This window comes from Mesoplodon mirus (genome assembly GCF_964341445.2).
Source record: "Mesoplodon mirus genome assembly, chromosome: 1".
NCBI lineage: Eukaryota > Metazoa > Chordata > Mammalia > Artiodactyla > Ziphiidae > Mesoplodon > Mesoplodon mirus.
Window position 1 is genome coordinate 9,155,629 of NC_138976.1, and position 23,559 is coordinate 9,179,187.

Sequence of the window (23,559 nt, forward strand, 5' to 3'; positions counted from 1 at the left end):
TCCTCCAGAGATTCTGCTTTCTGTGATCTCAGCACAGGACGACTTAAAAACTCTCCAGGTGATTCTAACGTGCAGTCAATGTTGCAAACCCTTGCGCTCTGTCCAGAGAAGGACAAGGAGGGTTATAGAGGAACTGATGCACCTTGGATGTTCCAATCTGTGCCAACTTCTGCCCGTGTGTCCTCCCCATTCGGGAAATTCAGACCTTTAGGAAAGTGTCTAAGACCCCTGCCCCAGAACCACCTTTCCTGAGACCTGTGTCTCTGGTTGCACTTACTTGGCCCAAGATGTGGGGAGAAGGGAGGGGGTCCAGCCCAGCTGTTGTTTTGGTGGTGAAAGGATGAAAATGGTGAAGGGATGGTGAAAGGATGAAAATGACCCATGCAGTGCAATGTGTGTGGGGGGGAGGGGCAGATGACTGAGCAAAGCCAGAAAACCGCTCCCCCATGCAATCTCTCATCTGTAGCACTGGCTGTCTTTCCCTCTGGCCTGTTGCCGTTCACCGAGCCCCTCCTAGCTTTAGTGTTGGGTCCTGTGGTCCACCAATCTTCCTGTCTCTTTCTCTGGCATCTCCCTGAGTTGGGCTCAAGGGAGAGAACCAGCAGCCCGTGGCAGTCCACCTTCCTGCCCCCACCCCACGGCCATCATGGATCGCGTTGGGCGCTGCAGCTTCAGAAAGGAGCCAGATAAGGGCCCAGCTCTCACTCCTGTCTCTGGTGTCTTTGAAGCCAGTGTAGACTTGTCCATGGAGGCCCAGTGCTTGTCATCATGATCCCTGGGGTGGTACCAAGCCTCATAGCAAGTGCCACTGGGGCCCATTCTTCTTAGGCTCCTCAGCAATTGAGTCCAGCCCACCCACTTCAAGAAACTCATTCAAAGAGCATTTGCTCATGCCTGCTATTTCTCTAGGCATGTACTGGGTGCTCAGTTTGAGTATATGTGTGGCTGGGGAGGAATGTGTAAGAAATGAGACATATACCCCTTCTTCCAGGAGCAGATAACCTCATGAGAGGATCAAATGGCTCCAATACCACCAGTGGATCAATGGCTTTAAAATGCCAGGTGTACAGTGGCTTGGAGTCAAGGACATCCCAGAGAAGATATATGAGCAAGTCTTGAAGGATGAACAGGAGTTTACCAGGCAGAAGAAATGAGGGAAAAGTATTCTAGGCAGAGGGAATAGCATTTGCAAAGGCAAGGAAGCAGAGCTTAGCGTTTGAGGAAGCACTAATAATTCAGCAGGGAGATTAGTGGCAGGTGAGGCTGGGATGGGAGGTGGGGGTCAGACCTAGGACAGTGGTGGACGGAAACCTGGGGGACTCAGATTTCATTCTTAGGGTGAGGGGTGAAGTACTGTCAGTGGGGCAGTCCTATTGGATCCTGGCCATGAGGAAGACGGATGAGAGGGGAGGACACGGGCGGCAGGGGAAGGGTTAAGGGGCTAATGTTGTCGTCCAGGGAAACGTGTCGAGGCCGGAGCTTACAAAGGAGTAGCAAGAGAAACAGTGGCTGAGTTTGAAAGCCAGTTTAGATGAGAGAACTGTCCAGCTGGAAACAGGGTGATCATTGACGGCCCCAGGTGGGCGTGTGGGCGACTCTCGTGAGAGATGGTGGAGCTGCTCCAGAGACGGGGAAGTTAGGAGAAGGGGAACAATGTGGGGCCTGGGGGAAGATGGTACATTCAGCTCGAATGTGCTGAGGTCAAGGAGAAACATCCAAGTGGAGACCTCCAGGTGGCTGCTGGGACTATGTGGCTGGACCTCAAGGAGACTGGCCGCGATACAGCTAAGGGTAGTTAAAGACAGCTGCTCCCAGCTGCCGGGACGATGCAGAGGGGAAGAAAGGTGAGGGTGGGGCTCAGGGAGCCTCTAGAGTTTTAGGGATGAGCCAGTTATGGTGGGAAATAGCAGACAGAAGTAGAGGGAGTAGGAGAGACATGGATGGGGTGTGTGTGTGGGGGGTGGAGCGGGATGGGCTAGACCGTCGGCTTCACGAGGACAGGGACATCAGTGGTGTCAGTCATTGCTGAGTCCCTGGTGCCCGGCTCGGGGCCTGAATGTGGGAGGTGCTCATACAACACAACTTGGACGGCTGGGTGGATGTGTGGATGGACGAATGGTGCTCCACCCACCTCACCATCCTCCCCCTCATCACAGACTGGTGGAGGGCTCCTCCATCTCTCCAGGGAGGTGTCCCACCCCTCTGCCTACAGCCTCGCCCCCCTGTGTAGCAGATGCCTCTAGAGGGTCTAAACCTACACCTGCTCCAGATGCCTTGTGATCACACACTCCCCCTCCCACAAGGGCCAGAGCTGCTAGGGGCAGAAGGGGGTCACCTGACCCAGGCAGCCAATCAGAGTCTGTCCTGGGACTCTTGCCTCTGGGTCTTGTGAACTGAGAATGTGCGAACTTGGGTGGCCATGTGAGCACGTATGTGCCACATATGCTGGTGCACAGAGCACGGGAGAGGGAGGGCCAGGGTGTGAGAGAACGAGAAGAAGACGCCCAGACAGACACAGACGAGGCAGTGGGTGAGACAGAGGAGAAACAGGTGTTGCCTGCTCTGGCCCCTTTGAGGCTAGGCTGTGTTCTGCTTTGGGGTCCGAGTGTCCTTTGGGTCTGGCCACTAAGCCCACCCTGGCCCAGGCTGTAGAGTGTGGACTTCAATTTCTTGCTGCCCAAAGGCCCGTGTGTGAGGTGCTTCCCCCCGGCAACCCCCGAGCAGTGCTTGAGGCCTCCAACAAACAGATTCTGTGTCTTGGATGTCAAAGGCTACTACGTGTACTTCCTTGGTGACCTGGCGCTAGGAGGGACTCTTAAACTCCATGTTGAGTGTTCTTCGTGGGTTTCTCGTGGAATTCTGTGGGCTGTTCTCCCTCTCCCACTGTGGGAAAAAGACCTGAGGGATGCCAGAGGTGGGGGCCTGGGCTGGAGGTGCCAGTACCCTTTTGGGGACTTTCATGGTCAAGGGTCACCCGATTCTCACCTTAGTCTGGCATGAACAGGCCTGGAGGCAGTGACAGCTCAGACTCGGGTGTCCAGCCCCAAACTGCAAAGTCACTTATGAAGAAGGTAAAGAGCTATGGTGGTGAAACCTGACCGGTCGCGTGCTCACAAGGAGCCTGTGTGTGTCCAGGGCTGGCAGCCCCTCCCTGGCATTTGGGGTGGCATATCGCCAGCAGGTGAGCAGTGGAGACAGGACAAAACCACCGGCGCTGGACGTGGTTGCATGTCCCCCAACTCCCGGCAGCCAAATGGCCCCGGCCAGGCACAGACAAGGCTCGGGGCGAGCCAGAGATAGAAGTGCCCCTCTGCGTTCCTTGCTGGTGACCTGTTAAAATGCACGCGTTTCACATGCTTTTATGGAAACTGGTGTTTTCTCCCTCCAGAAGCATTCCAGAGGGCTGTTGCCAGAGAATGGCAGGGCTTTCTTCACTCCTCTTGGATCCTTCTGGCTTGTCACCAGGTCATCTAAGCTAAATGGGGGTAAAGAAGCCCACCAGCTCTTTCTAGAAGGCTGGAAGGCCAGGGTGCTGGCCAACCCAGCCAGCAGCCGGGATGAGCTGGAGAGAGCTGGAGCGCAGAGCATCCCCCGAGGGATGCCAATCTCGGTGCCTCAGAGACAGCAGCGAGCTGGGGAAAGGTTAAAACAAACGTTTATTTAACAAATTATATTAAGAAGACAATCACACAGTGAAACTTCCCTTTGCCAAGTACTAGAGTCACCTCAAATAAATACACAGTTGTAGGGCATTGTTCCTAATCTAGTGACATAGCCACCTGCCTGAGGCCTGTCTCCTGGTGGTGACAGGCCCCGCCAGCACGGTCGCAACAGGTGAAGAAAGCTGGCCACCCGGGGGCGTGGTGAGGGTGGGCACCCGGCCCCTCCAGGCCCTGGGGAGGTGAGCTCGGCTTTCGTGCACCCGGCAGGCACGGGGCTGCCGTCAAGGCCTCTCTGTGTCTTCACCCTTGGGCGCACCAGGTCTCGGGAGCTGCGGGCTGGGACCCCTGTAAACGGTGACGGGCAGCCCGCAGCCCCGGGACTGCACCCAGCTCTCGCCCCGTGCTCGGCGAGACACTGTCACACCAGCAGGGCCAGTGACAGCTGGGAACCCATTACTGGACTGGAGGCAGGTGCTTGTGATGGGACAGCTGGCACCGGGGGCTCTGGGGCCAGATCCCGCCCCTGCCACTTACCAGCTTTGTGCCTGTGGACACGTCTCAGCTTCTTCAGCTGGAACCGGGAGCAAACAGCGTACGCTTCGGAGTATTTGTTTTTTTGGGGGGAGGGGTGGTGACAGGAGAAAATGTGCTTCAAGTGCCAGCCTAGCGCCTGGCAAGGAGTAGGTGCTTTGTACGTGTTGGTCCTCCTCGTCCCCCGCCGCCTTCTGAAGGACACGGGGGTAGGTGGTGGCCATCAGAGCCTCCCAGCAGGGTGGCCCTCTGGGGAGCTAGGGCGGGGGCCTAACCCGCTCTTTCTCCCCGCCGCCGGGGTGCTCATCCCTCCGAGTGGAGGCTGTGGCTGGTACCAGTTCCCGGACTTGGGTGGAAAAAGCCTTGTTATAAATTTGCAAGTGAACTTGGAGTCAACTGCTTGCTCCGTATCACCGCTGTGCTGTTTCCAAGGCCTGTGGAGAGAGACTGGGAACGTTCAGGGGGGAAGAGAAGGCAGCAGGGGACGCTGTGCTCTGGTCGGTCCTTCCGGGAAGGATGGAGGCCGCCCTTCACGTCTCCGAGAGAAGCCCCGCCTTCCCTCCCCACGTGGCCAGAGGGTTTGTGAAGAAAAGCACCGTCCCAGAAAGAAAGAGAGGTGGCTCGGTCCCGAGGTGAGCGAGCTCCACTTCCACGCGGGGCAGGCGGGGCACGTGGGTACCCACCTCAGAAGGAAAGGTGCAGAGTTTGGAGCAGCCTAAAATCTGCCACGGACGCCAACTTCTCCCTTAACACTGCCACTGCTTCATTGTCTTAAGCTGCCGTCATGGAGACGTTCACAGTCACTGTTAGACCCAGACCAAGTCTGGAGCATTGTAGGGGGGGGGTCTCTCCAGCTCGCCTGAGTCCACAGAGGTTTGCCCTCTTCCCGGCGGCCCTGCAGCCCTGCCTTGCTCTGCCTGTCCCAGAACCGCAGGATGGCCCAGGGCTGGCGGCTCCTCTCCCCAGCCACACCCTCACTGCCCTCTGGCTCCCTGACAAGGGATCCCAGGGGGGCTGTCTTTGGACCTCCTAGGACCCATCGGAGCCGCCGAAGTGCTTGGTTCTCAGTCAAGGGAGAAAGGCCGTGGGGTGTTACCTGTTGGAGATGATCCCACAGTTGGGGTGTGAGGAGAGATGCAAGGACAGAGCCCACGAGCCAACACAGCCGGACAGAGGTGAGCGGAGATGTCACCCCTCTGCCGGTTTTGGACCAGCCCCACCCGTCCAAACGGCAGCAGCAGACACAGGTTCTCTGGGCACCACGGGGCTCCCCTAATTCCCCAGAAACAGCCCGCTCATTTCAGTGCGTACATTTGAGACCGGTTCATCAGCTCTGTCCTGGGTAAGCACCGATCCCAAAGGGTCCTCATGGGGACTTGCCATCCCGCGCCTCCCGGGCCCTGGCGGGTTCTACAAACTAACTGCCTTTTTCTGCCACCTGGCCACGCAGGAAGGCCAGCCCCTCCGGGGATGTCCTCAGGTCTCGGGGACAGTGGGGAGAGGTGAGCACATCTCTAACGCACAGAAATCAGGAGGTATCGAAATGAAGATCAAGGGGCAGCCGTGGGGGAAGAGTGGAGGGCCTGGGGATGGTGGGGCTGATGCAGGTATGTGAGGGATGTTTTGCTCCGGCCTCACTTCTCAGCCAGAGGCGGCGGCTCCTAACTGCTGGCCAGTTCCTGCTGCACCCCAGCCAGCCCTGTGCCACCCTAGGAACTGCAGGGAGGAGGGGCTGTCCCTGGCTGGGCAGTGGCTCTCCTAGGCTGCCTTCCTACACCAGCAACCAGACACACATCGAACCTCACGTCCAAAGCACCAACCATCTGGTGACCCCCGAGATGTGAGATAACAAGTTCTGGGGAGTTAGGACAAATTCCAACAGCCAGACAAGGCAGCCACAGGGTGAGGACTGAACCTCCAGGGAGGACAGCGGCCCCCTTCCCATAGCACCCATGGGACTGCCACCCAGTCCCAGCTGGCACTGTGGGGAATGCCAGCATGGCCACTGGCCACTTGTGGCAGAAATGTCAGTTCTGGCCCCAGTTTGGTGACCTGGGTCAGACGGACTTTTCAAAACAACTGTCCCTGTTAGCAGAGGCCACCAAGACACAGCCTGGCTCTGAGAAGCTGGGTGACCGCGTGTCCACGTCCCTGGGCACGGGCTCACAGAGCCACTTCACCCACGGCCTGGTCATGGTCAGAGCACCGGGCCGGGCAGTTGGAGCTGTCGTTGGCACGTGGGCACTGCAGAGATGAGCCCTTTGTGGGGATGAGGGTGTGAGGTGAGTGAGCCCAGCGTTCTGGCAGCAAAGCTCATGTCCAGGCAAGCACCTGGCCACACGGCCGTCTTGCCGGGAAGGCAAGTCCTCTCTGGGCCGGTGGCTGGGGGATGGCTGTCCCCCGACCTCAGAGTATCCAGTGTGTGAATTGAGGGGCGAGTCCGAGGTTGTCCACAGCGGGCAGGGAGCCGGGCCCGGGTCCACGTGGGGACCCACTGGCATCCTCCCATGTTTCCTTAGGGTCCCTGTGAAATTCTCGGGCACTTGATGCCGTTGGCGTGAGCGATGTGTTCCGTGGGTCTGGGGCGATCCGTCAGCCCTGGAGGGCCCCGTGCGAAGCCGCCAGCCCCTCAGGGTCTTCTGGGAGGAAGCAATGGCTTAGTGGTGGCGACAGTCCGGAGAGCAGGGAGCCAGTGGCGTCACTGGGCAGCCAGAACAACTGTCCAGGGCCCTCGGGGTGACTCCCGTGGTGGGTAGGGTTGTTCGCAGGACAACTGGTCATCACACAGACGTGGTAGGAGCCACTGGTCACTACAGCACACACAGATTAGTCGAGATTATGAACAGCATCCCCAGGGGAGCGGGGTGTCACGTCAGGCAGGCCGATGACCGAGGAGGTAACAGCTCAGCTGCCCAGAGTCTCCCAGAAGCGCCAAGCGGGGTAGTGTGGATGGGCGGCGGGGGGGACCGGGCGAGGGGGGCGCTCAGTAGTCTGGGCAATGCATCTTCTCCCCGCAGGCGGCCCCTCAGGACTGGGGGATCTGCTGGCACCGGGTGGGGCTGGGCGGGAGCCGGGCGGCGGCGCTCTGCTCTGTGCGGAAGCTGTACTCGTACTGCGGGGGGGGGGGCAGAGCAGCACAGTCAGGGCGCGAGGACACCAGAGGACACCCCCCCGCCCCACGGCCTCGGACAGGCAGGCGGAGGCCCTGAGGACACGGGATGGGCGGCCCTCTGCACGTGCACACGTACCGCAGGCGTGGGCTGTGCGCGTGCATGGCGGGCGGGGGGGAGATGCCTGTGGTGCTGCAGGTGGCTGTCTAGTTGGCGACAGTTGGTGCCTTCCGGCCCCTGCCCGCCCCTGAACGGTGAGCGCTCGGCACCAGCAATGCCCACAGCCGCGGTGCCTGCGGCGGACGCGCACAGCTGCCCGCGTGCGTCCTGCCGCCCCCCGGCGGATGGTCCCCACGCTCCTGCTGCTGGAGGAGTCCCACGGACGGGGACAGACCTGGGGCTCCATCCCACACCTGACCTGGGCTAGCCGCAGCCGCCAGGCTTGGGGGACCCCTGGACTTGCTGCTCTGCTCACTGCTTCCTGACCTGGCCTGAAGACAAACACCTGCTGACATGGGACGCAGGGAAGGGGCGCCATCCCACACCCCGAAGCGCACTCCGCACTGAGCTCCCAGGCACGTCCTCGCATGTGATGGACCTGGGGCTCCATGAACCTGGGCCAGGGCGGGCGCCGGCGGTGTGTACCTGTGCCCGGCCCGCCCTGCTGCTGGCCCGAACCTGAGCTCAACCCTCCTGCTTGAGACCCAAGCCTACCTACCTGACCCCGGCTCATGGAAATGACAGAAGGTAGATTCCGAGTCTGGCGGAGATTTAGAGAAGGGGTGGGGACACCTGTGTTTCTTGAAGGCCAGGCAGGATTTCAACATCCAAATGTTGGGCAGGGCATGCCAGGAAAAAGAGGGGGCACAGGTGAGGAGTGCCCGCCGGGCAGAAGGGCCAGGCCTGAGGCTGAGGGGCTGGGGAGTGGGGCCGTGGGAATGGCCTGGACACCACGCAGGGCAGCCACGTGGGTCCATGGGTCTTAGAAATGAGTTGCTTAGATTAGGTCAGTGGTCGTTAAACATTTAAAATAATATTTTAAAACTTTTTAGCAGTAGAATTGCCATAAAACAGGCTTCCTTCCCTACATAAAGCAAAGTTGAGCGGCTTGGTTGAACTCAGCCACTACCTGAAGCTGTCGCCTCGGGGACACCAGCGGGGGGCTGCCAGGAAGGTGACATGGAACCATCCCAGCAGGAGGGTGACCGCTGGGTGGCCACCCAGTAGGGTGCAGACCCCAGCCGCAGCCATGGGCTCCAAATGCCCTCCCAACCCCCAAAGTGAGCTGCCTGCGGCCAGGAGGCACTTCTGAGGGCCACACAGAGCAAGGAGCACAGCTACGGGCTGAGGGGCTTTAGGGATCCTTCTAGAAATGAGGGGAAGCAGAAGCTCCTGGAGGATTTTACTCCTCCCAAAGGGAAGTGGTGGGGAGGCCGAGGCAGCCAGCAGGCTACCACTGCAGCACTGCGTCCTCAGCCACCCTGCCAGTGGTCCCGGAGGCCGACCCAGGACAGACACAGATCCAGGCTGGCGCTGGGTGCAGGGGCAAGGCCTGGGCTGTCCCTGGCTGTCCCGTGTGAGCAGCAGAGGTGAGCAGCCTTGAGCAACCACAGGGACCAGGTGACACTGGTGATAGGACTGTGGTCCCTACAAACAGAAGGGGCGGGGAGGGAAGGACTTGACATTGCAGGGTGACCTCAGGCAGGTCTTCCCTCCTCTGAACCTCAGTGAACTCACCTCTAAAGAGGGGTCACATCAAGAAATAAGTGTTGGCGAGGATGTGGAGAAAAGGGAACCCTCGTGCACTGTTGGTGGGAATGTAAATTGGTACAGTCACTATGAACAGTACGGAGGTTCCTTAAAAAACTAAAAATAGAACTGTCACATGATTCACTTCTGGGAATTTACCTCAAGAAAAGGAAAACACTAATTCAAAAAGTTCTACGTACCCCCGTGTTCACAGCAGCATTATTTACGATAGTCAAGATATGGACCAACCTAAGTGTCCATCAATGGATGAATGGGTAAAGAAAATGTGGTACATATACAGTAGAATATTCCTCAGCGATAAAAAAAAAAAAAAGAATGAAATCATCAATGAAACTGAAAGCTGGTTCTTTGAAAAAAGAAGCAAAATTGATAAACCTTTAGCCAGACTCATCAAGAAAAAAAGGGAGAGGGCCCAAATCAATAAAATCAGAAATGAAAAAAGAGAAGTTACAACTGACACAGAAATACAAAGGACCATAAGAGACTACTACAAGCAAGTATATGCCAATAAAATGGACAATCTGGAAGAAATGGACAAATTCTTAGAAAGGTACAATTTCCCAAGACTGATCCAGGAAGAAACAGAAAATATGAACAGACCAATTTACAAGTACTGAAATTTAATCTGTGATTAAAAAACTCCCAACAAACAAAAGTTCAGGACCAGATGGCTTCACAGGCAAATTCTATCAAACATTTAGAGAAGAGTTGACACCTGTCCTTCTCAAAACTATTCCAAAAAAATTGTAGAGGAAGGAAGACTTCCGAACTCATTCTATGATGCCACCATCATCCTGATATCAAAACAAGACAAAGAAAGATACCACAAAAAAAGAAAATTACAATATCACTGATGAACACAAACGCAAAAATCCTCAACAAAATACCAGCAAATTGAATCCAACAATACATTAAAAGGATCATACACCATGATCAAGTGGGATTTATCCCAGGGATGCAAGGATTTTTCAACATCTGTAAGTCAATCAATGTGATACAGCACATTAACAAATTGAAGGATAAAAACCATATGATCATCTCAATAGATGCAGGAAAAACTTTTGATAAAATTCAACATCCGTTTATGATAAAAATTCTCCAGAAAGTGGGCATAGAGGGAACCTATCTCAACATAATAAAGGCCCTATACAACAAAACCCACAGCTAACATCATACTCAATGGTGAAAAGCTGAAAGCATTTCCTCTAAGGTCAGGAACAAGACAAGGATGTCCACCCTCATCTAAGATCAGGAATAAGACAAAGATGTCCACCCTCATCACTTTTATTCAATATAGTTTTGGAAGTCCTAGCCACAGCAATCAGAGAAGAAAGAGAAATAAAAGGAATCCAAACTGGAAAAGAAGTAAAACTACTGTTGTTTGCAGATGACATGATACTATACATAGAAAATCCTAAAGATGCTACCAGAAAACTACTAGAGCTCATCAATGAATTCGGTAAAGTTGCAGGATACAAAATTAACACACAGAAATCTGTTGCATTTCTACACACTAACAATGAAAGATCAGGAAGAGAAATCAAGGAAACAATCCCATTTACCGACTTCCGGGGAAGATGGCGGAAGAGTAAGATGCGGAGATCACCTCCCTCCCCACAGATACACCAGAAATACAGCTACACGTGGAACAACTCCTACAGAACACCTACTGAATGCTGGCAGAATACCCCAGACCTCCCAAAAGGCAAGAAACTCCCCACGTACCTGGGTAGGGCAAGAGAAAAAAGATTAAACAGAGACAAAAGGATAGGGACGGGACCTGCACCAGTGGGAGGGAGCCGTGAAGGAGGAAAGGTTTCCACACACTAGGAGCCCCTTCATGAGTGGAGACTGCGGGTGGCGGGAGGGGGCAAGGTTCCGAGTCGCGGAGGAGAGCACAGGCACAGGGGTGCGGAGGGCAAAGCGGAGAGATTTCCGCACAGAGAATCGGTGCCGACCTGCACTCACCAGCCCGAGAGGCTTGTCTGCTCCCCGCCGGGGTGGGCGGGGCTGGGAGCTGAGGCTCGGGCTTCGGTCGGAGCGCAGGGAGAGGACTGAGGTTGGCGGCGTGAACACAGCCTGAAGGGGCTAATGAGCCACAGCTAGCCGGGAGGGAGTCCAGGAAAAAGTCTGGAGCTGCCGAAGAGGCGAGAGACTTTTTCTTCCCTCTTTGTTTCCTGGCGCGCGAGGAGAGGGGATTCAGAGCGCTGCTTAAAGGAGCTCCAGAGATGGGCGCAAGCCGCGGCTGAAAGCGCGGAGCCCAGAGACGGGCGTGGGATGCTGGGGCTGCTGCTGCCGCCAAGAGACCGGTGTGCGAGCGCAGGTCACTGTCCACGCCCCCTTCCGGGGAGCCTGTGAAGCCCGTCACTGCTGGGGTCCCGGGATCCAGAGACGGCTTCCCCGGGAGAGCACACCGCGCGCCTCGGGCTGGTGCAACATCACGCTGGCCTCTGCCGCCGCAGGCTCGCCCCGCACTCCGTACCCCTCCCTCCCCCGGACTGAGTGAGCCAGAGTCCCCGAAGCGGCTGTTCCTTTAATCCTGTCTGAGCGAAGAACAGACGCCCTCCTGCGACCTACACGCAGAGGCGGAGCCAAATCAAAGCTGAGACCTGGGAGTTGTGAGAACAAAGAAGAGAAGAGAAAGGGAAATCTCTCCCAGCAGCCTCAGAAGCAGCAGATTAAATCTCCACAATCAACTTGATGTACCTGCATCTATGGAATACCTGAATAGACAACGAAATCACCCCAAATTGAGGAGCCGTGTGGATGAAAGGCTCTTTTTTTTTTTTTTTTTTTGCGGTACACAGGCCTCTCACTGCTGTGGCCTCTCCCGTTGCGGAGCACAGGCTCCGGACGCGCAGGCCCAGCGGCCATGGCTCACGGGCCCAGCCGCTCCGCGGCACGTGGTATCCCCCCCCGGACCGGGGCACGAACCCGCGTCCCCTGCATCGGCAGGCGGACTCCCAACCACTGCGCCACCAGGGAAGCCCAGATGAAAGCCTCTTGATGCTGCAGCCAGGAGTCAGTGCTGTGCCTCTGAGGTGGGAGAGCCAACTTCAGGACACTGGTCCACAAGAGACCTCCCAGCGCCACATAATATCCAACGGCGAAAATCTTCCAGAGATCTCCATCTCAACACCAGCACCCAGCTTCACTCAACGACCAGCAAGCTACAGTGCTGGACACCCTATGCCAAACAACTAGCAAGACAGGAATGTCAGCCCCATCCATTAGCAGAGAGGCTGCCTAAAATCATAAAAAGTCCACAGACACCCCAAAACACACCACCAGACGTGGACCTGCCCACCAGAAAGACAAGATCCAGCCTCATCCACCAGAACACAGGAACTAGTCCCCTCCACCAGGAAGCCTACACAACCCACTGAAGCAACCTTAGCCACTGGGGACAGACACCAAAAACAACAGGAACTACGAACCTGCAGCCTGCAAAAAGGAGACCTCCAACACAGTAAGATAAGCAAAATGAGAAGACAGAAAAACACACAGCAGGAGAAGGAGCAAGATAAAAACCCACCAGACCTAACAAATGAAGAGGAAATAGGCAGTCTACCTGAAAAAGAATTCAGAATAATGATAGTAAAGATGATCCCAAATCTTGGAAATAGAATAGACAAAATGCAAGAAACAGTTAACAAGGACCTAGAAGAACTAAAGATGAATCAAGCAACGATGAAAAACACAATAAATGAAATTAAAAATACTCTAGATGGGATCAATAGCAGAATAACTGAGGCAGAAGAACGGATAAGTGACGTGGAAGATAAAATAGTGGAAATAACTACTGCAGAGCAGAAGAAAGAAAAAAGAATGAAGAGAACTGAGGACAGTCTCAGAGACCTCTGGGACAACATTTAACGCACCAACATTCGAATTATAGGGGTTCCAGAAGAAGAAGAGAAAAAAAGAGAGGGACTGAGAAAATATTTGAAGAGATTATAGTTGAAAATTTCCCTAATATGGGAAAGGAAATAGTTAATCAAGTCCAGGAGGCACAGAGAGTCCCATACAGGATAAATCCAAGGAGAAATACGCCAAGATACATATTAATCAAACTGTCAAAAATTAAATACAAAGAAAATACATTAAAAGCAGCAAGGGAAAAACAACAAATAACACACAAGGGAATCCCCATAAGGTTAACAGCTGATCTTTCAGCAGAAACTCTGCAAGCCAGAAGGGACTGGCAGGACATATTTAAAGTGGTGAAGGAGAAAAACCTGCAACCAAGATTACTCTACCCAGCAAGGATCTCATTCAGATTTGATGGAGAAATTAAAACATTTACAGACAAGCAAAAGCTGAGAGAGTTGAGCACCACCAAACCAGCTTTACAACAAATACTAAAGGAACTTCTCTAGGCAAGAAACACAACAGAAGGAAAAGACCTACAATAACAAAGCCAAAACAATTAAGGAAATGGGAATAGGAACATACATATCGTTAATTACCTTAAATGTAAATGGACTAACTGCTCCCACCAAAAGACACAGATTGGCTGAATGGATACAAAAACAAGACCCATATATATGCTGTCTACAAGAGACCCACTTCAGACCTAGAGGCACATACAGACTGAAAGTAAGGGGATGGAAAAAGATACTCCATGCAAATGGAAACCAAAAGAAATCTGAAGTAGCAATTCTCATATCAGACAAAATAGACTTTAAAATAAAGACTACTAGAAAAGACAAAGAAGGACACTACATAATGATCAAGGGATTGATCCAAGAATAAGATATAACAATTGTAAATATTATGCACCCAACATAGGAGCACCTCAATACATAAGGCAAATACAGCCATACAAGGGGAAATTGACAGTAACACATTCATAGTAGGAGACTTTAACACCCCACTTTCACCAATGGACAGATCATCCAAAATGAAAATAAATAAGGAAACACAAGCTTTAAATGATACATTAAACAAGATGGACTTAATTGATATTTATAGGACATTCCATCCAAAAACAACAGAATACACATTTTTCTCAAGTGCTCATGGAACATTCTCCAGGATAGATCATATCTTGGGTCACAAATCAAGCCTTGGTAAATTTTAAAAAATTGAAATTGTATCAAGTATCTTTTCCGACTACAATGCTATGAGACTAGACATCAATTACAGGAATAGATCTGTAAAAAATACAAACACATGGAGGCTAAACAATACACTACTTAACGAAGTGATCACTGAAGAAATCAAAGAGGTAATCAAAAAGTACCTAGAAACAAATGACAATGGAGACACGATGACCCAAAACCTATGGGATGCAGCAAAAGCAGTTCTAAGAGGGAAGTTTATAGCAATAAAATCCTACCTTAAGAAACAGGAAACATCTCGAATAAACAACCTAACCTTGCACCTAAAGCAATTGGAGAAAGAAGAACAAAAACACCCCAAAGTTAGCAGAAGGAAAGAAATCATAAAAATCAGATCAGAAATAAATGAAAAAGAAGGAAATGATAGCAAAGATCAATAAAACTAAAAGCTGGTTCTTTGAGAAGATAAACAAAATTGATAAACCATTAGCCAGACTCATCAAGAAAAAAAGGGAGAAGACTCAAATCAATAGAATTAGAAATGAAAAAGGAGAAGTAACAACTGACACTGCAGAAATACAAAAGATCATGAGCGATTACTACAAGCAAACTCTATGCCAATAAAATGGACAACCTAGAAGAAATGGACAAATTCTTAGAAATGCACAACCTGCCAAGACTGAATCAGGAAGAAACAGAAAATATGAACAGACCAATCACAAGCACTGAAATTGAAACTGTGATTAAAAATCTTCCAACAAACAAAAGCCCAGGACCAGATGGCTTCACAGGCGAATTCTATCAAGCATTTAGAGAAGAGCTAACACCTATCCTTCTCAAACTCTTCCAAAGTATAGCAGAGGGAGGAACACTCCCAAACTCATTCTATGAGGCCACCATCACCTTGATACCAAAACCAGACAAGGATGTCATAAAGAAGGAAAACTACAGGCCAATATCACTGATGAATATAGATGCAAAAATCCTCAACAAAATACTAGCAAACAGAATCCAACAGCCCATTAAAAGGATCATACACCATGATCAAGTGGGGTTTATTCCAGGAATGCAAGGATTCTTCAATATATGCAAATCAATCAATGTGATACACCATATTAACAAATGGAAGGAGAAAAACCATATGATCATCTCAATAGATGCAGAGAAAGCTTTCAACAAAATTCAACACCCATTTATGATAAAAACCCTGCAGAAAGTAGGCATAGAGGGAACTTTCCTCAACATAATAAAGGCCATATATGACAAACCCACAGCCAGCATCGTTCTCAATGGTGAAAAACTGAAACCATTTCCACTAAGACCAGGAACAAGACAAGGTTGCCCACTCTCACCATTCTTATTCAACATAGTTTTGGAAGTTCCAGCCACAGCAATCAGAGAAGAAAAAGAAACAAAAGGAATCCAAATCGGAAAAGAAAAAGTAAAGCTGTCACTGTTTGCAGATGACATGATACTATACACAGAGAATCCTAAAGATGCTACCAGAAAACTACTAGAGCTAATCAATGATTTTGGTAAAGTAGCAGGATACAAAATTAATGCACAGAAATCTCTGGCATTCCTATATACTAATGAAGAAAAATCTGAAAGTGAAATTAAGAAAACACTCCCATTTACCATTGCAACAAAAAGAATAAAATATCTAGGAATAAAGCTACCTAAGGAGACAAAAGACCTGTATTCAGAAAATTATAAGACACTGATGAAAGAAATTAAAGATGATACAAATAGATGGAGAGATATACCACGTTCTTGGATTGGAAGAATCAACATTGTGAAAATAACTCTACTACCCAAAGCAATCTACAGATTCAGTGCAATCCCTATTGAGCTACCACTGGCATTTTTCACAGAACTAGAACAAAAAATTTCACAATTTGTATGGAAACACAAAAGACCCTGAATAGCCAAAGCAATCTTGAGAATGATAAATGGAGCTGTAGGAATCAGGCTCCCTGATTTCAGACTCTACTACAAAGCTACAGTAATCAAGACAGTATGGTACTGGCACAAAAGGAGAAAGATAGATCAATGGAACAAGATAGAAAGCCCAGAGATAAACCCATGCACATATGGTCACCTTATCTTTGATAAAGGAGGCAGGAATGTACAGTGGAGAAAGAAAAGCCTCTTCAATAAGTGGTGCTGGGAAAACTGGACAGGGACATGTAAAAGTATGAGATTAGATCACTCCCTAACACCATACACAAAAATAAACTCAAAATGGATTAAAGACCTAAATGTCAGGCCAGAAACTATCAAACTCTTAGAGGAAAACATAGGCAGAACACTCTATGACATAAATCACAACAAGATCCTTTTTGACCCACCTCCTAGAGAAATGGAAATAAAGACAAAAATAAACACACGGGACCTAATGAAACTTAAAAGCTTTTGCACAGCAGAGGAAACCATAAACAAGACCAAAAGACAACCCTGAGAATGGGAGAAAATATTTGCAAATGAAGTAACTGACAAAGAATTAATCTCCAAAATTTATAAGCAGCTCTTGTAGCTCAATAACAAAAAAACAAACAACCCAATCCAAAAATGGGCAGAAGACCTAAATAGACATTTCTCCACAGAAGACATACAGACTGTCAACAAACACATGAAAAATGCTCAACATCTTTAATCATTAGAGAAATGTAAATCAAAACTACAATGAGATATCAACTCACACCCGTCAGAATGGCCATCATCAAAAAATCTAGAAACAATAAATGCTGGAGAGGGTGTGGAAAAAAGGGAACACTCTTGCACTGCTGGTGGGAATGTGAATTGGTACAGCCACTATGGAGAACAGTATGGAGGTTCCTTAAAGAACTACAAATAGAACTACCATAAGACCCAGCAATCCCACTACTGGGCATATACCCTGAGAAAACCATAATTCAAAAAGAGTCATGTACCAAAATGTTCATAGCAGCCCTAGTTACAAATAGCCTGGATGGAAACAACCTAAGTGTCCATCATCGGATGAATGGATAAAGAAGATGTGGCACATATATACAATGGAATATTACTCAGCCATAAAAAGAAACGAAATTGACCTATTTGTAATGAGGTGGATAGACCTAGAGTCTGTCATACAGAGTGAAGTAAGTCAGAAAGAGAAAGACAAATACTGTATGCTAACACATATATATGGAATTTAAGAAGAAGAAAAATGTCATGAACCTAGGGGTAACACAGGAATAAAGACACAGACCTACTAGAGAATGGACTTGAGATATGGGGAGGGGGAAGGGTAAGCTGTGACAAAGCGAAAGAGAGGCATGGACATAATACACTACCAAACGTGAGGTAGATAGCTAGTGGGAAGCAGCTGCATAGCACAGGGAGATCAGCTCGGTGCTTTGTGACCACCTGGAGGGGTGGAATAGGGAGGGTGGGAGGGAGACACAAGAGGGAGGGTATATGGGAACATATGTATAACTGATTCATTTTGTTATAAAGCAGAAACTAACAAAAAAATCCCATTTACCATCACATCAAAAGGAATAAAACACCTACGAATAAAATTACCTAAGGAGGAACTTCTCTAGGCAAGAAACACAAGAGAAAGAAAAGACCTACAATAACAAACCCAAAACAATTAAGAAAATGGGAATAGGAACATACATATTGATAATTACCTTAAATGTAAATGGATTAAATGCTCCCACCAAAAGACACAGATTGGATGAATGGATACAAAAACAAGGCCCGTATATATGCTGTCTACAAGAGACCCACTTCAGACCTAGGGACACATACAGACTGAAAGTGAGGGGATGGAAAAAGATATTCCATGCAAATGGAAATCAAAAGAAAGCTGGAGTAGCAATTCTCATATCAGACAAAATAGACTTTAAAATAAAGACTATTACAAGAGACAAAGAGGACACTACATAATGATCAAGGGATTGATCCAAGAATAAGATATAACAATTGTAAATATTTATGCACCCAACATAGGAGCACCTCAATACATACGGCAAATAGTAACAGCCATAAAAGGGGAAATCGACAGTAACATAATCATAGTAGGGGACTTTAACACCCCATTTTCACCAATGGACAGATCATCCAAAATGAAAATAAATAAGGAAACAATCTTTAAATGATACATTAAACGAGATGGACTGAATTGATATTTATAGGATATTCCATCCAAAAACAACAGAATACACATTTTTCTCAAGTGCTCATGGAACATTCTCCAGGATAGATCATATCTTGGGTCACAAATCTAGCCTTGGTAAATTTAAGAAAATTGAAATCATATCAACTATCTTTTCTGACCACAACGCTATGAGACTAGATATCAATTACAGGAAAAGATCTGTAAAAAATACAAACACATGGAGGCTAAACAATACACTACTTAATAACGAAGTGATCACTGAAGAAATCAAAAAGGTAATCAAAAAATACCTAGAAACAAATGACAATGGAGCATGATGACCCAAAACCTATGGGATGCAGCAAAAGCAGTTCTAAGAGGGAAGTTTATATCCATACAATCCTACCTGAAGAAACAGGAAACATCTCAAATAAACAACTTAACCTTGAACCTAAAGCAATTAGAGAAAGAAGAACAAAAAGCCCCCAAAGTTAGCAGAAGGAAAGAAATCATAAAGATCAGATCAGAAATAAATGAAAAAGAAATGAAGGAAATGATAGCAAAGATCAATAAAACTAAAAGGTTTTGAGAAGATAAACAAAATTGATAAACCATTAGCCAGACTCATCAAGAAAAAAAGGGAGAAGACTCAAATCAATAGAATTAGAAATGAAAAAGGAGAAGTAACAACTGACACTGCAGAAATACAAAAGATCATGAGAGATTACTACAAGCAACTCTATGCCAATAAAACGGACAACCTGGAAGAAATGGACAAATTCTTAGAAATGCACAACCTGCCGAAACTGAACCAGGAAGAAATAGAAAATATGAACAGACCAATCACAAGCACTGAAATTGAAACTGTGATTAAAAATCTTCCAACAAACAAAAGCCCAGGACTAGATGGCTTCACAGGCGAATTCTATCAAACATTTAGAGAAGAGCTAACTAACACCTATCCTTCTCAAACTCTTCCAAAGTATAGCAGAGGGAGGAACACTCCCAAACTCATTCTACGAGGCCACCATCACCTTGATACCAAAACCAGACAAGGATGTCACAAAGAAAGAAAACTACAGGCCAATATCACTGATGAATATAGATGCAAAAATCCTCAACAAAATACTAGCAAACAGAATCCAACAGCACATTAAAAGGATCATACACCATGATCAAGTGGGGTTTATTCCAGGAATGCAAGGATTCTTCAATATATGCAAATCAATCAATGTGATACACCATATTAACAAATGGAAGGAGAAAAACCATATGATCATCTCAATAGATGAAGAAAAAGCTTCTGACAAAATTCAACACCCATTTATGATAAAAACTCTCAAGAAAGTGGGCATAGAGGGAACCTGCCTCAACATAATAAAGGCCATATATGACAAACCCACAGCCAACATCATCCTCAATGGTGAAAAACTGAAACCATTTCCACTAAGACCAGGAACAAGACAAGGTTGCCCACTCTCACCATTCTTATTCAACATAGTTTTGGAAGTTCCAGCCACAGCAATCAGAGAAGAAAAAGAAACAAAAGGAATCCAAATCGGAAAAGAAGAAGTAAAGCTGTCACTGTTCGCAGATGACATGATACTATACGGAAAAGAAGAAGTAAAGCTGTCACTGTTCGCAGGTGACATGATACTATACACAGAAAATCCTAAAGATGCTACCAGAAAACTACTAGAGCTAATCAATGAATTTGGTAAAGTAGCAGGATACAAAATTAATGCACAGAAATCTCTGGCATTCTTATATACTAATGATGAAAAATCTGAAAGTGAAATGAAGAAAACACTCCCATTTACCATTACAACAAAAAGAATAAAATATTTAGGAATAAACCTACATAAGGAGACAAAAGACATGTATGCAGAAAATTATAAGACACTGATGAAAGAAATTAAAGATAATACAAATAGATGGAGAGCTATACCACGTTCTTGGATTGGAAGAATCAACATTGTGAAAATGACTCTACTACCCAAAGCAATCTACAGATTCAATGCGATCCCTATCAAACTACCACTTGCATTTTTCACAGAACTAGAACAAAAAATTTCACAATTTGTATGGAAACACAAAAGACCCCGAATAGCCAAAGCAATGTTTTTTTTTTGTTTGTTTTGGTTTTTTTTGGTGGTACGCGGGCCTCTCACTGTTGTGGCCTTTCCCGTTGCGGAGCACAGGCTCTGGATGCGCAGGCTCAGCGGCCATGGCTCACGGGCCTAGCCACTCCGCGGCATGTGGGATCTTTCCGGACTGGGGCACGAACCCGTGTCCCCTACATCGGCAGGCGGACTCCCAACCACTGCACCACCAGGGAAGCCCCAAAGCAATCTTGAGAACGAAAAATGGAGCTGGAGGAATCAGGCTCCCTGACTTCAGACTATACTACAAAGCTATAGTAATCAAGACAGTATGGTACTGGCACAAAAACAGAAATGTAGATCAATGGAACAGGATAGAAAGCCCAGAGATAAACCCACGCACATATGGTCACCTTATCTTTGATAAAGGAGGCAAGAATATACAGTGGATAGAAGACAGACTCTTCAGTAAGTGGTGCTGGGAAAACTGGAAAGGGACATTTAAAAGTATGAAACACTCCCTACCGCCATACATAAAAATAAACTCAAAATGGATTAAAGACCTAAATTTAAGGCCAGACATTATCAAACTCTTAGAGGAAAACATAGGCAGAACATTCTATGACATAAATCACAGCAAGATCCTTTTTGACCCACCTCCTAGAGAAATGGAAATAAAAACAAAAATAAACAAATGGGACCTAATGAAACTTAAAAGCTTTTGCACAGCAAAGGAAACCATAAACAAGACCGAAAGACAACCCTGAGAATGGGAGAAAATATTTGCAAATGAAGCAACTGACAAAGGATTAATCTCCAAAATATACAAGCAGCTCATGCAGCTCAATATCAAGAAAACAAACAACCCAATCCAAAAATGGGCAGAAGACCTAAATAGACATTTCTCCAAAGAAGATATATAGATTGCCAACAAACACATGAAAGGATGCTCAACATCATTAATCATTAGAGAAATGCAAATCAAAACTACAATGAGATCACATCTCACACCAGTCAGAATGGCCATTATCAAAAAATCTAGAAACAATAAATGCTGGAGAGGGTGTGGAGAAGAGGGAACACTCTTGCACTGCTGGTGGGAATGTAAATTGATACAGCCACTATGGAGAACGGTATGGAGGTTCCTTAAAAAACTACAAATAGAACTACCATATGACCCAGCAATCCCACTACTGGGCATATACCTTGAGAAAACCATAATTCAAAAAGAGTCATGTACCAAAATGTTCATTGCAGCCCTATTTACAATAGCCCGGAGATGGAAACAACCTAAGTGTCCATCATCAGATGAATGGATAAAGAAGATGTGGCACATATATACAATGGAATATTACTCAGCCATAAAAAGAAACGAAATTGAGTTATTTGTAGTGAGGTGGATGGACCTCGGGTCTGTCATACAGAGTGAAATAAGTCAGAAAGAGAGAAAGAAATACCGTATGCTAACCCATATGTATGGAATCTAAGGAAAAAAAAAGGTCATGAAGAACCTAGGGCTAAGGGAATAAAGACACAGACCTACTAGAGAATGGACTTGAGGATATGGGGAGAGGGAAGGGTAAGCTGTGACAAAGTGAGAGAGTGGCATGGACATATATACACTACCAAACGTAAAATAGATAGCTAGTGGGAAGCAGCTGCATGGCACAGGGAGATCAGCTTGGTGCTTTGTGACCACCTAGAGGGGTGGGATAGGGAGGGTGGGAGGGAGGGAGACCTAAGAGGGAAGAGATATGGGAACATATGTATATGTATAACTGATTCACTTTGTTATGAAGCAGAAAGTAACACACCATTGTAAAGCAATTATACTCCAATAAAAATGTTAAAAAAAAATTACCCAAGGAGGCAAAAGATCTGTACTCCAAAAACTATAAGGCACTGATGAAAGAAACTGAAGATGACACAAACAGATGGAAAGATACACTGTGTTCTTGGATTGGAAGAATCAATATTGTCAAAATAACTCTCCTACCCTAGGCAATCTACAGATTCAATGTAATCCCTATCAAATTACCAACGGCATTTTCACAGAACTAGAACAAGAAAAATCCTTAAAATTTGTATGGAAACACAAAATACTCTGCATAGCCAAAGCAATCTTGAGAAAGAAAAGTGAAGCTGGAGGAATCAGGCTCCCTGACTTCAGACTATATTACGAAGCTACAGTAATTAAAACAGTATGGTACTGGCACAAAAAAGAATATATAGATCAATGGAACATGATAGAAAGCCTAGAAATAAACCCATGCAATTATGGTCAATCAATCTACAACAAAGGAGGCAAGAGCATAGAATAGAGAAAAGACAGTTTCTTCATTAAGTGGTGCTGGGAAAACTGGACAGCTACATGTAAAAGAATGAAATTAGAACATTCTCTAACATCATACACAAAAGTAAACTCAAAGTGGATTAAAGACCTAACTGCTCCTATAGGAAAACATAGGCAGAACACTCTTTGACACAAATCGTAGCAATACCTTTTTGGATCCATCTCCTAGAGTAATGGAAATAAAAACAAAAATAAATAACTGGGACCTCATTAAACTTAAAAGTTTTTGCACAGCAAAGGAAACCATAAACAACCTATAGAACGGGAGAAAATACTTGCAAATGATGTGACTGACAAGGGATTAATCTCCAAAATATGCAAACAGCTCATACAGCTCAATATCAAAAAAGCCCAAACAACCCAATCAAAAAATGGGCAGAAGATCTAAATAGACATTTCTCCAAAGAAGACATAACAGATGGCCAAAAGGCACATGAAAAGATGCTCAACATTGCTAATATAGAAATGCGGATATAAACTACAATGAGGTATCACCTCACACTGGTCAGAATGGCCATCATCAAAAAGTCTACGAATAATAAATGCTGGAGAGGGTGTGGAGAAAAAGGAACCCTCCTACAGTGTTGGTGGGAATGTAAACTGGTATAACCAGAGAACAGGACTGGAAAACAGTACGGAGGTTCCTTAAAAAACTAAGAATAGAGCTACCATATGATCCTGCAATCCCACTCCTGGGCATATATCTGGAAAAAACCATAATTCGAAAAGATACATGCACCCCAATGTTCATATATATATATATACACACACAAACACAATAGAATACTACTCAGCCATAAAAAGGAATGAAATAATGCCAATTGCAGCAACATGGATGG

At 47.3% G+C, this 23,559-nt stretch overlaps 1 protein-coding gene across 1 annotated transcript in view; it reads right to left on the reverse strand.

Moving 5' to 3' along the window:
• Positions 1-3,638: 3,638 nt before the first annotated feature.
• MVB12B (multivesicular body subunit 12B) overlaps positions 3,639-23,559 on the reverse strand; it is a 198,091-nt gene continuing 178,170 nt past the window's right edge. Inside the window, exon 10 of the mRNA XM_082627332.1 lies at positions 3,639-7,305. Within this exon, the coding sequence (XP_082483458.1) occupies positions 7,219-7,305 (87 nt within the window). The 3' untranslated portion in view covers positions 3,639-7,218. The remainder of the gene's footprint in view (positions 7,306-23,559) is intronic.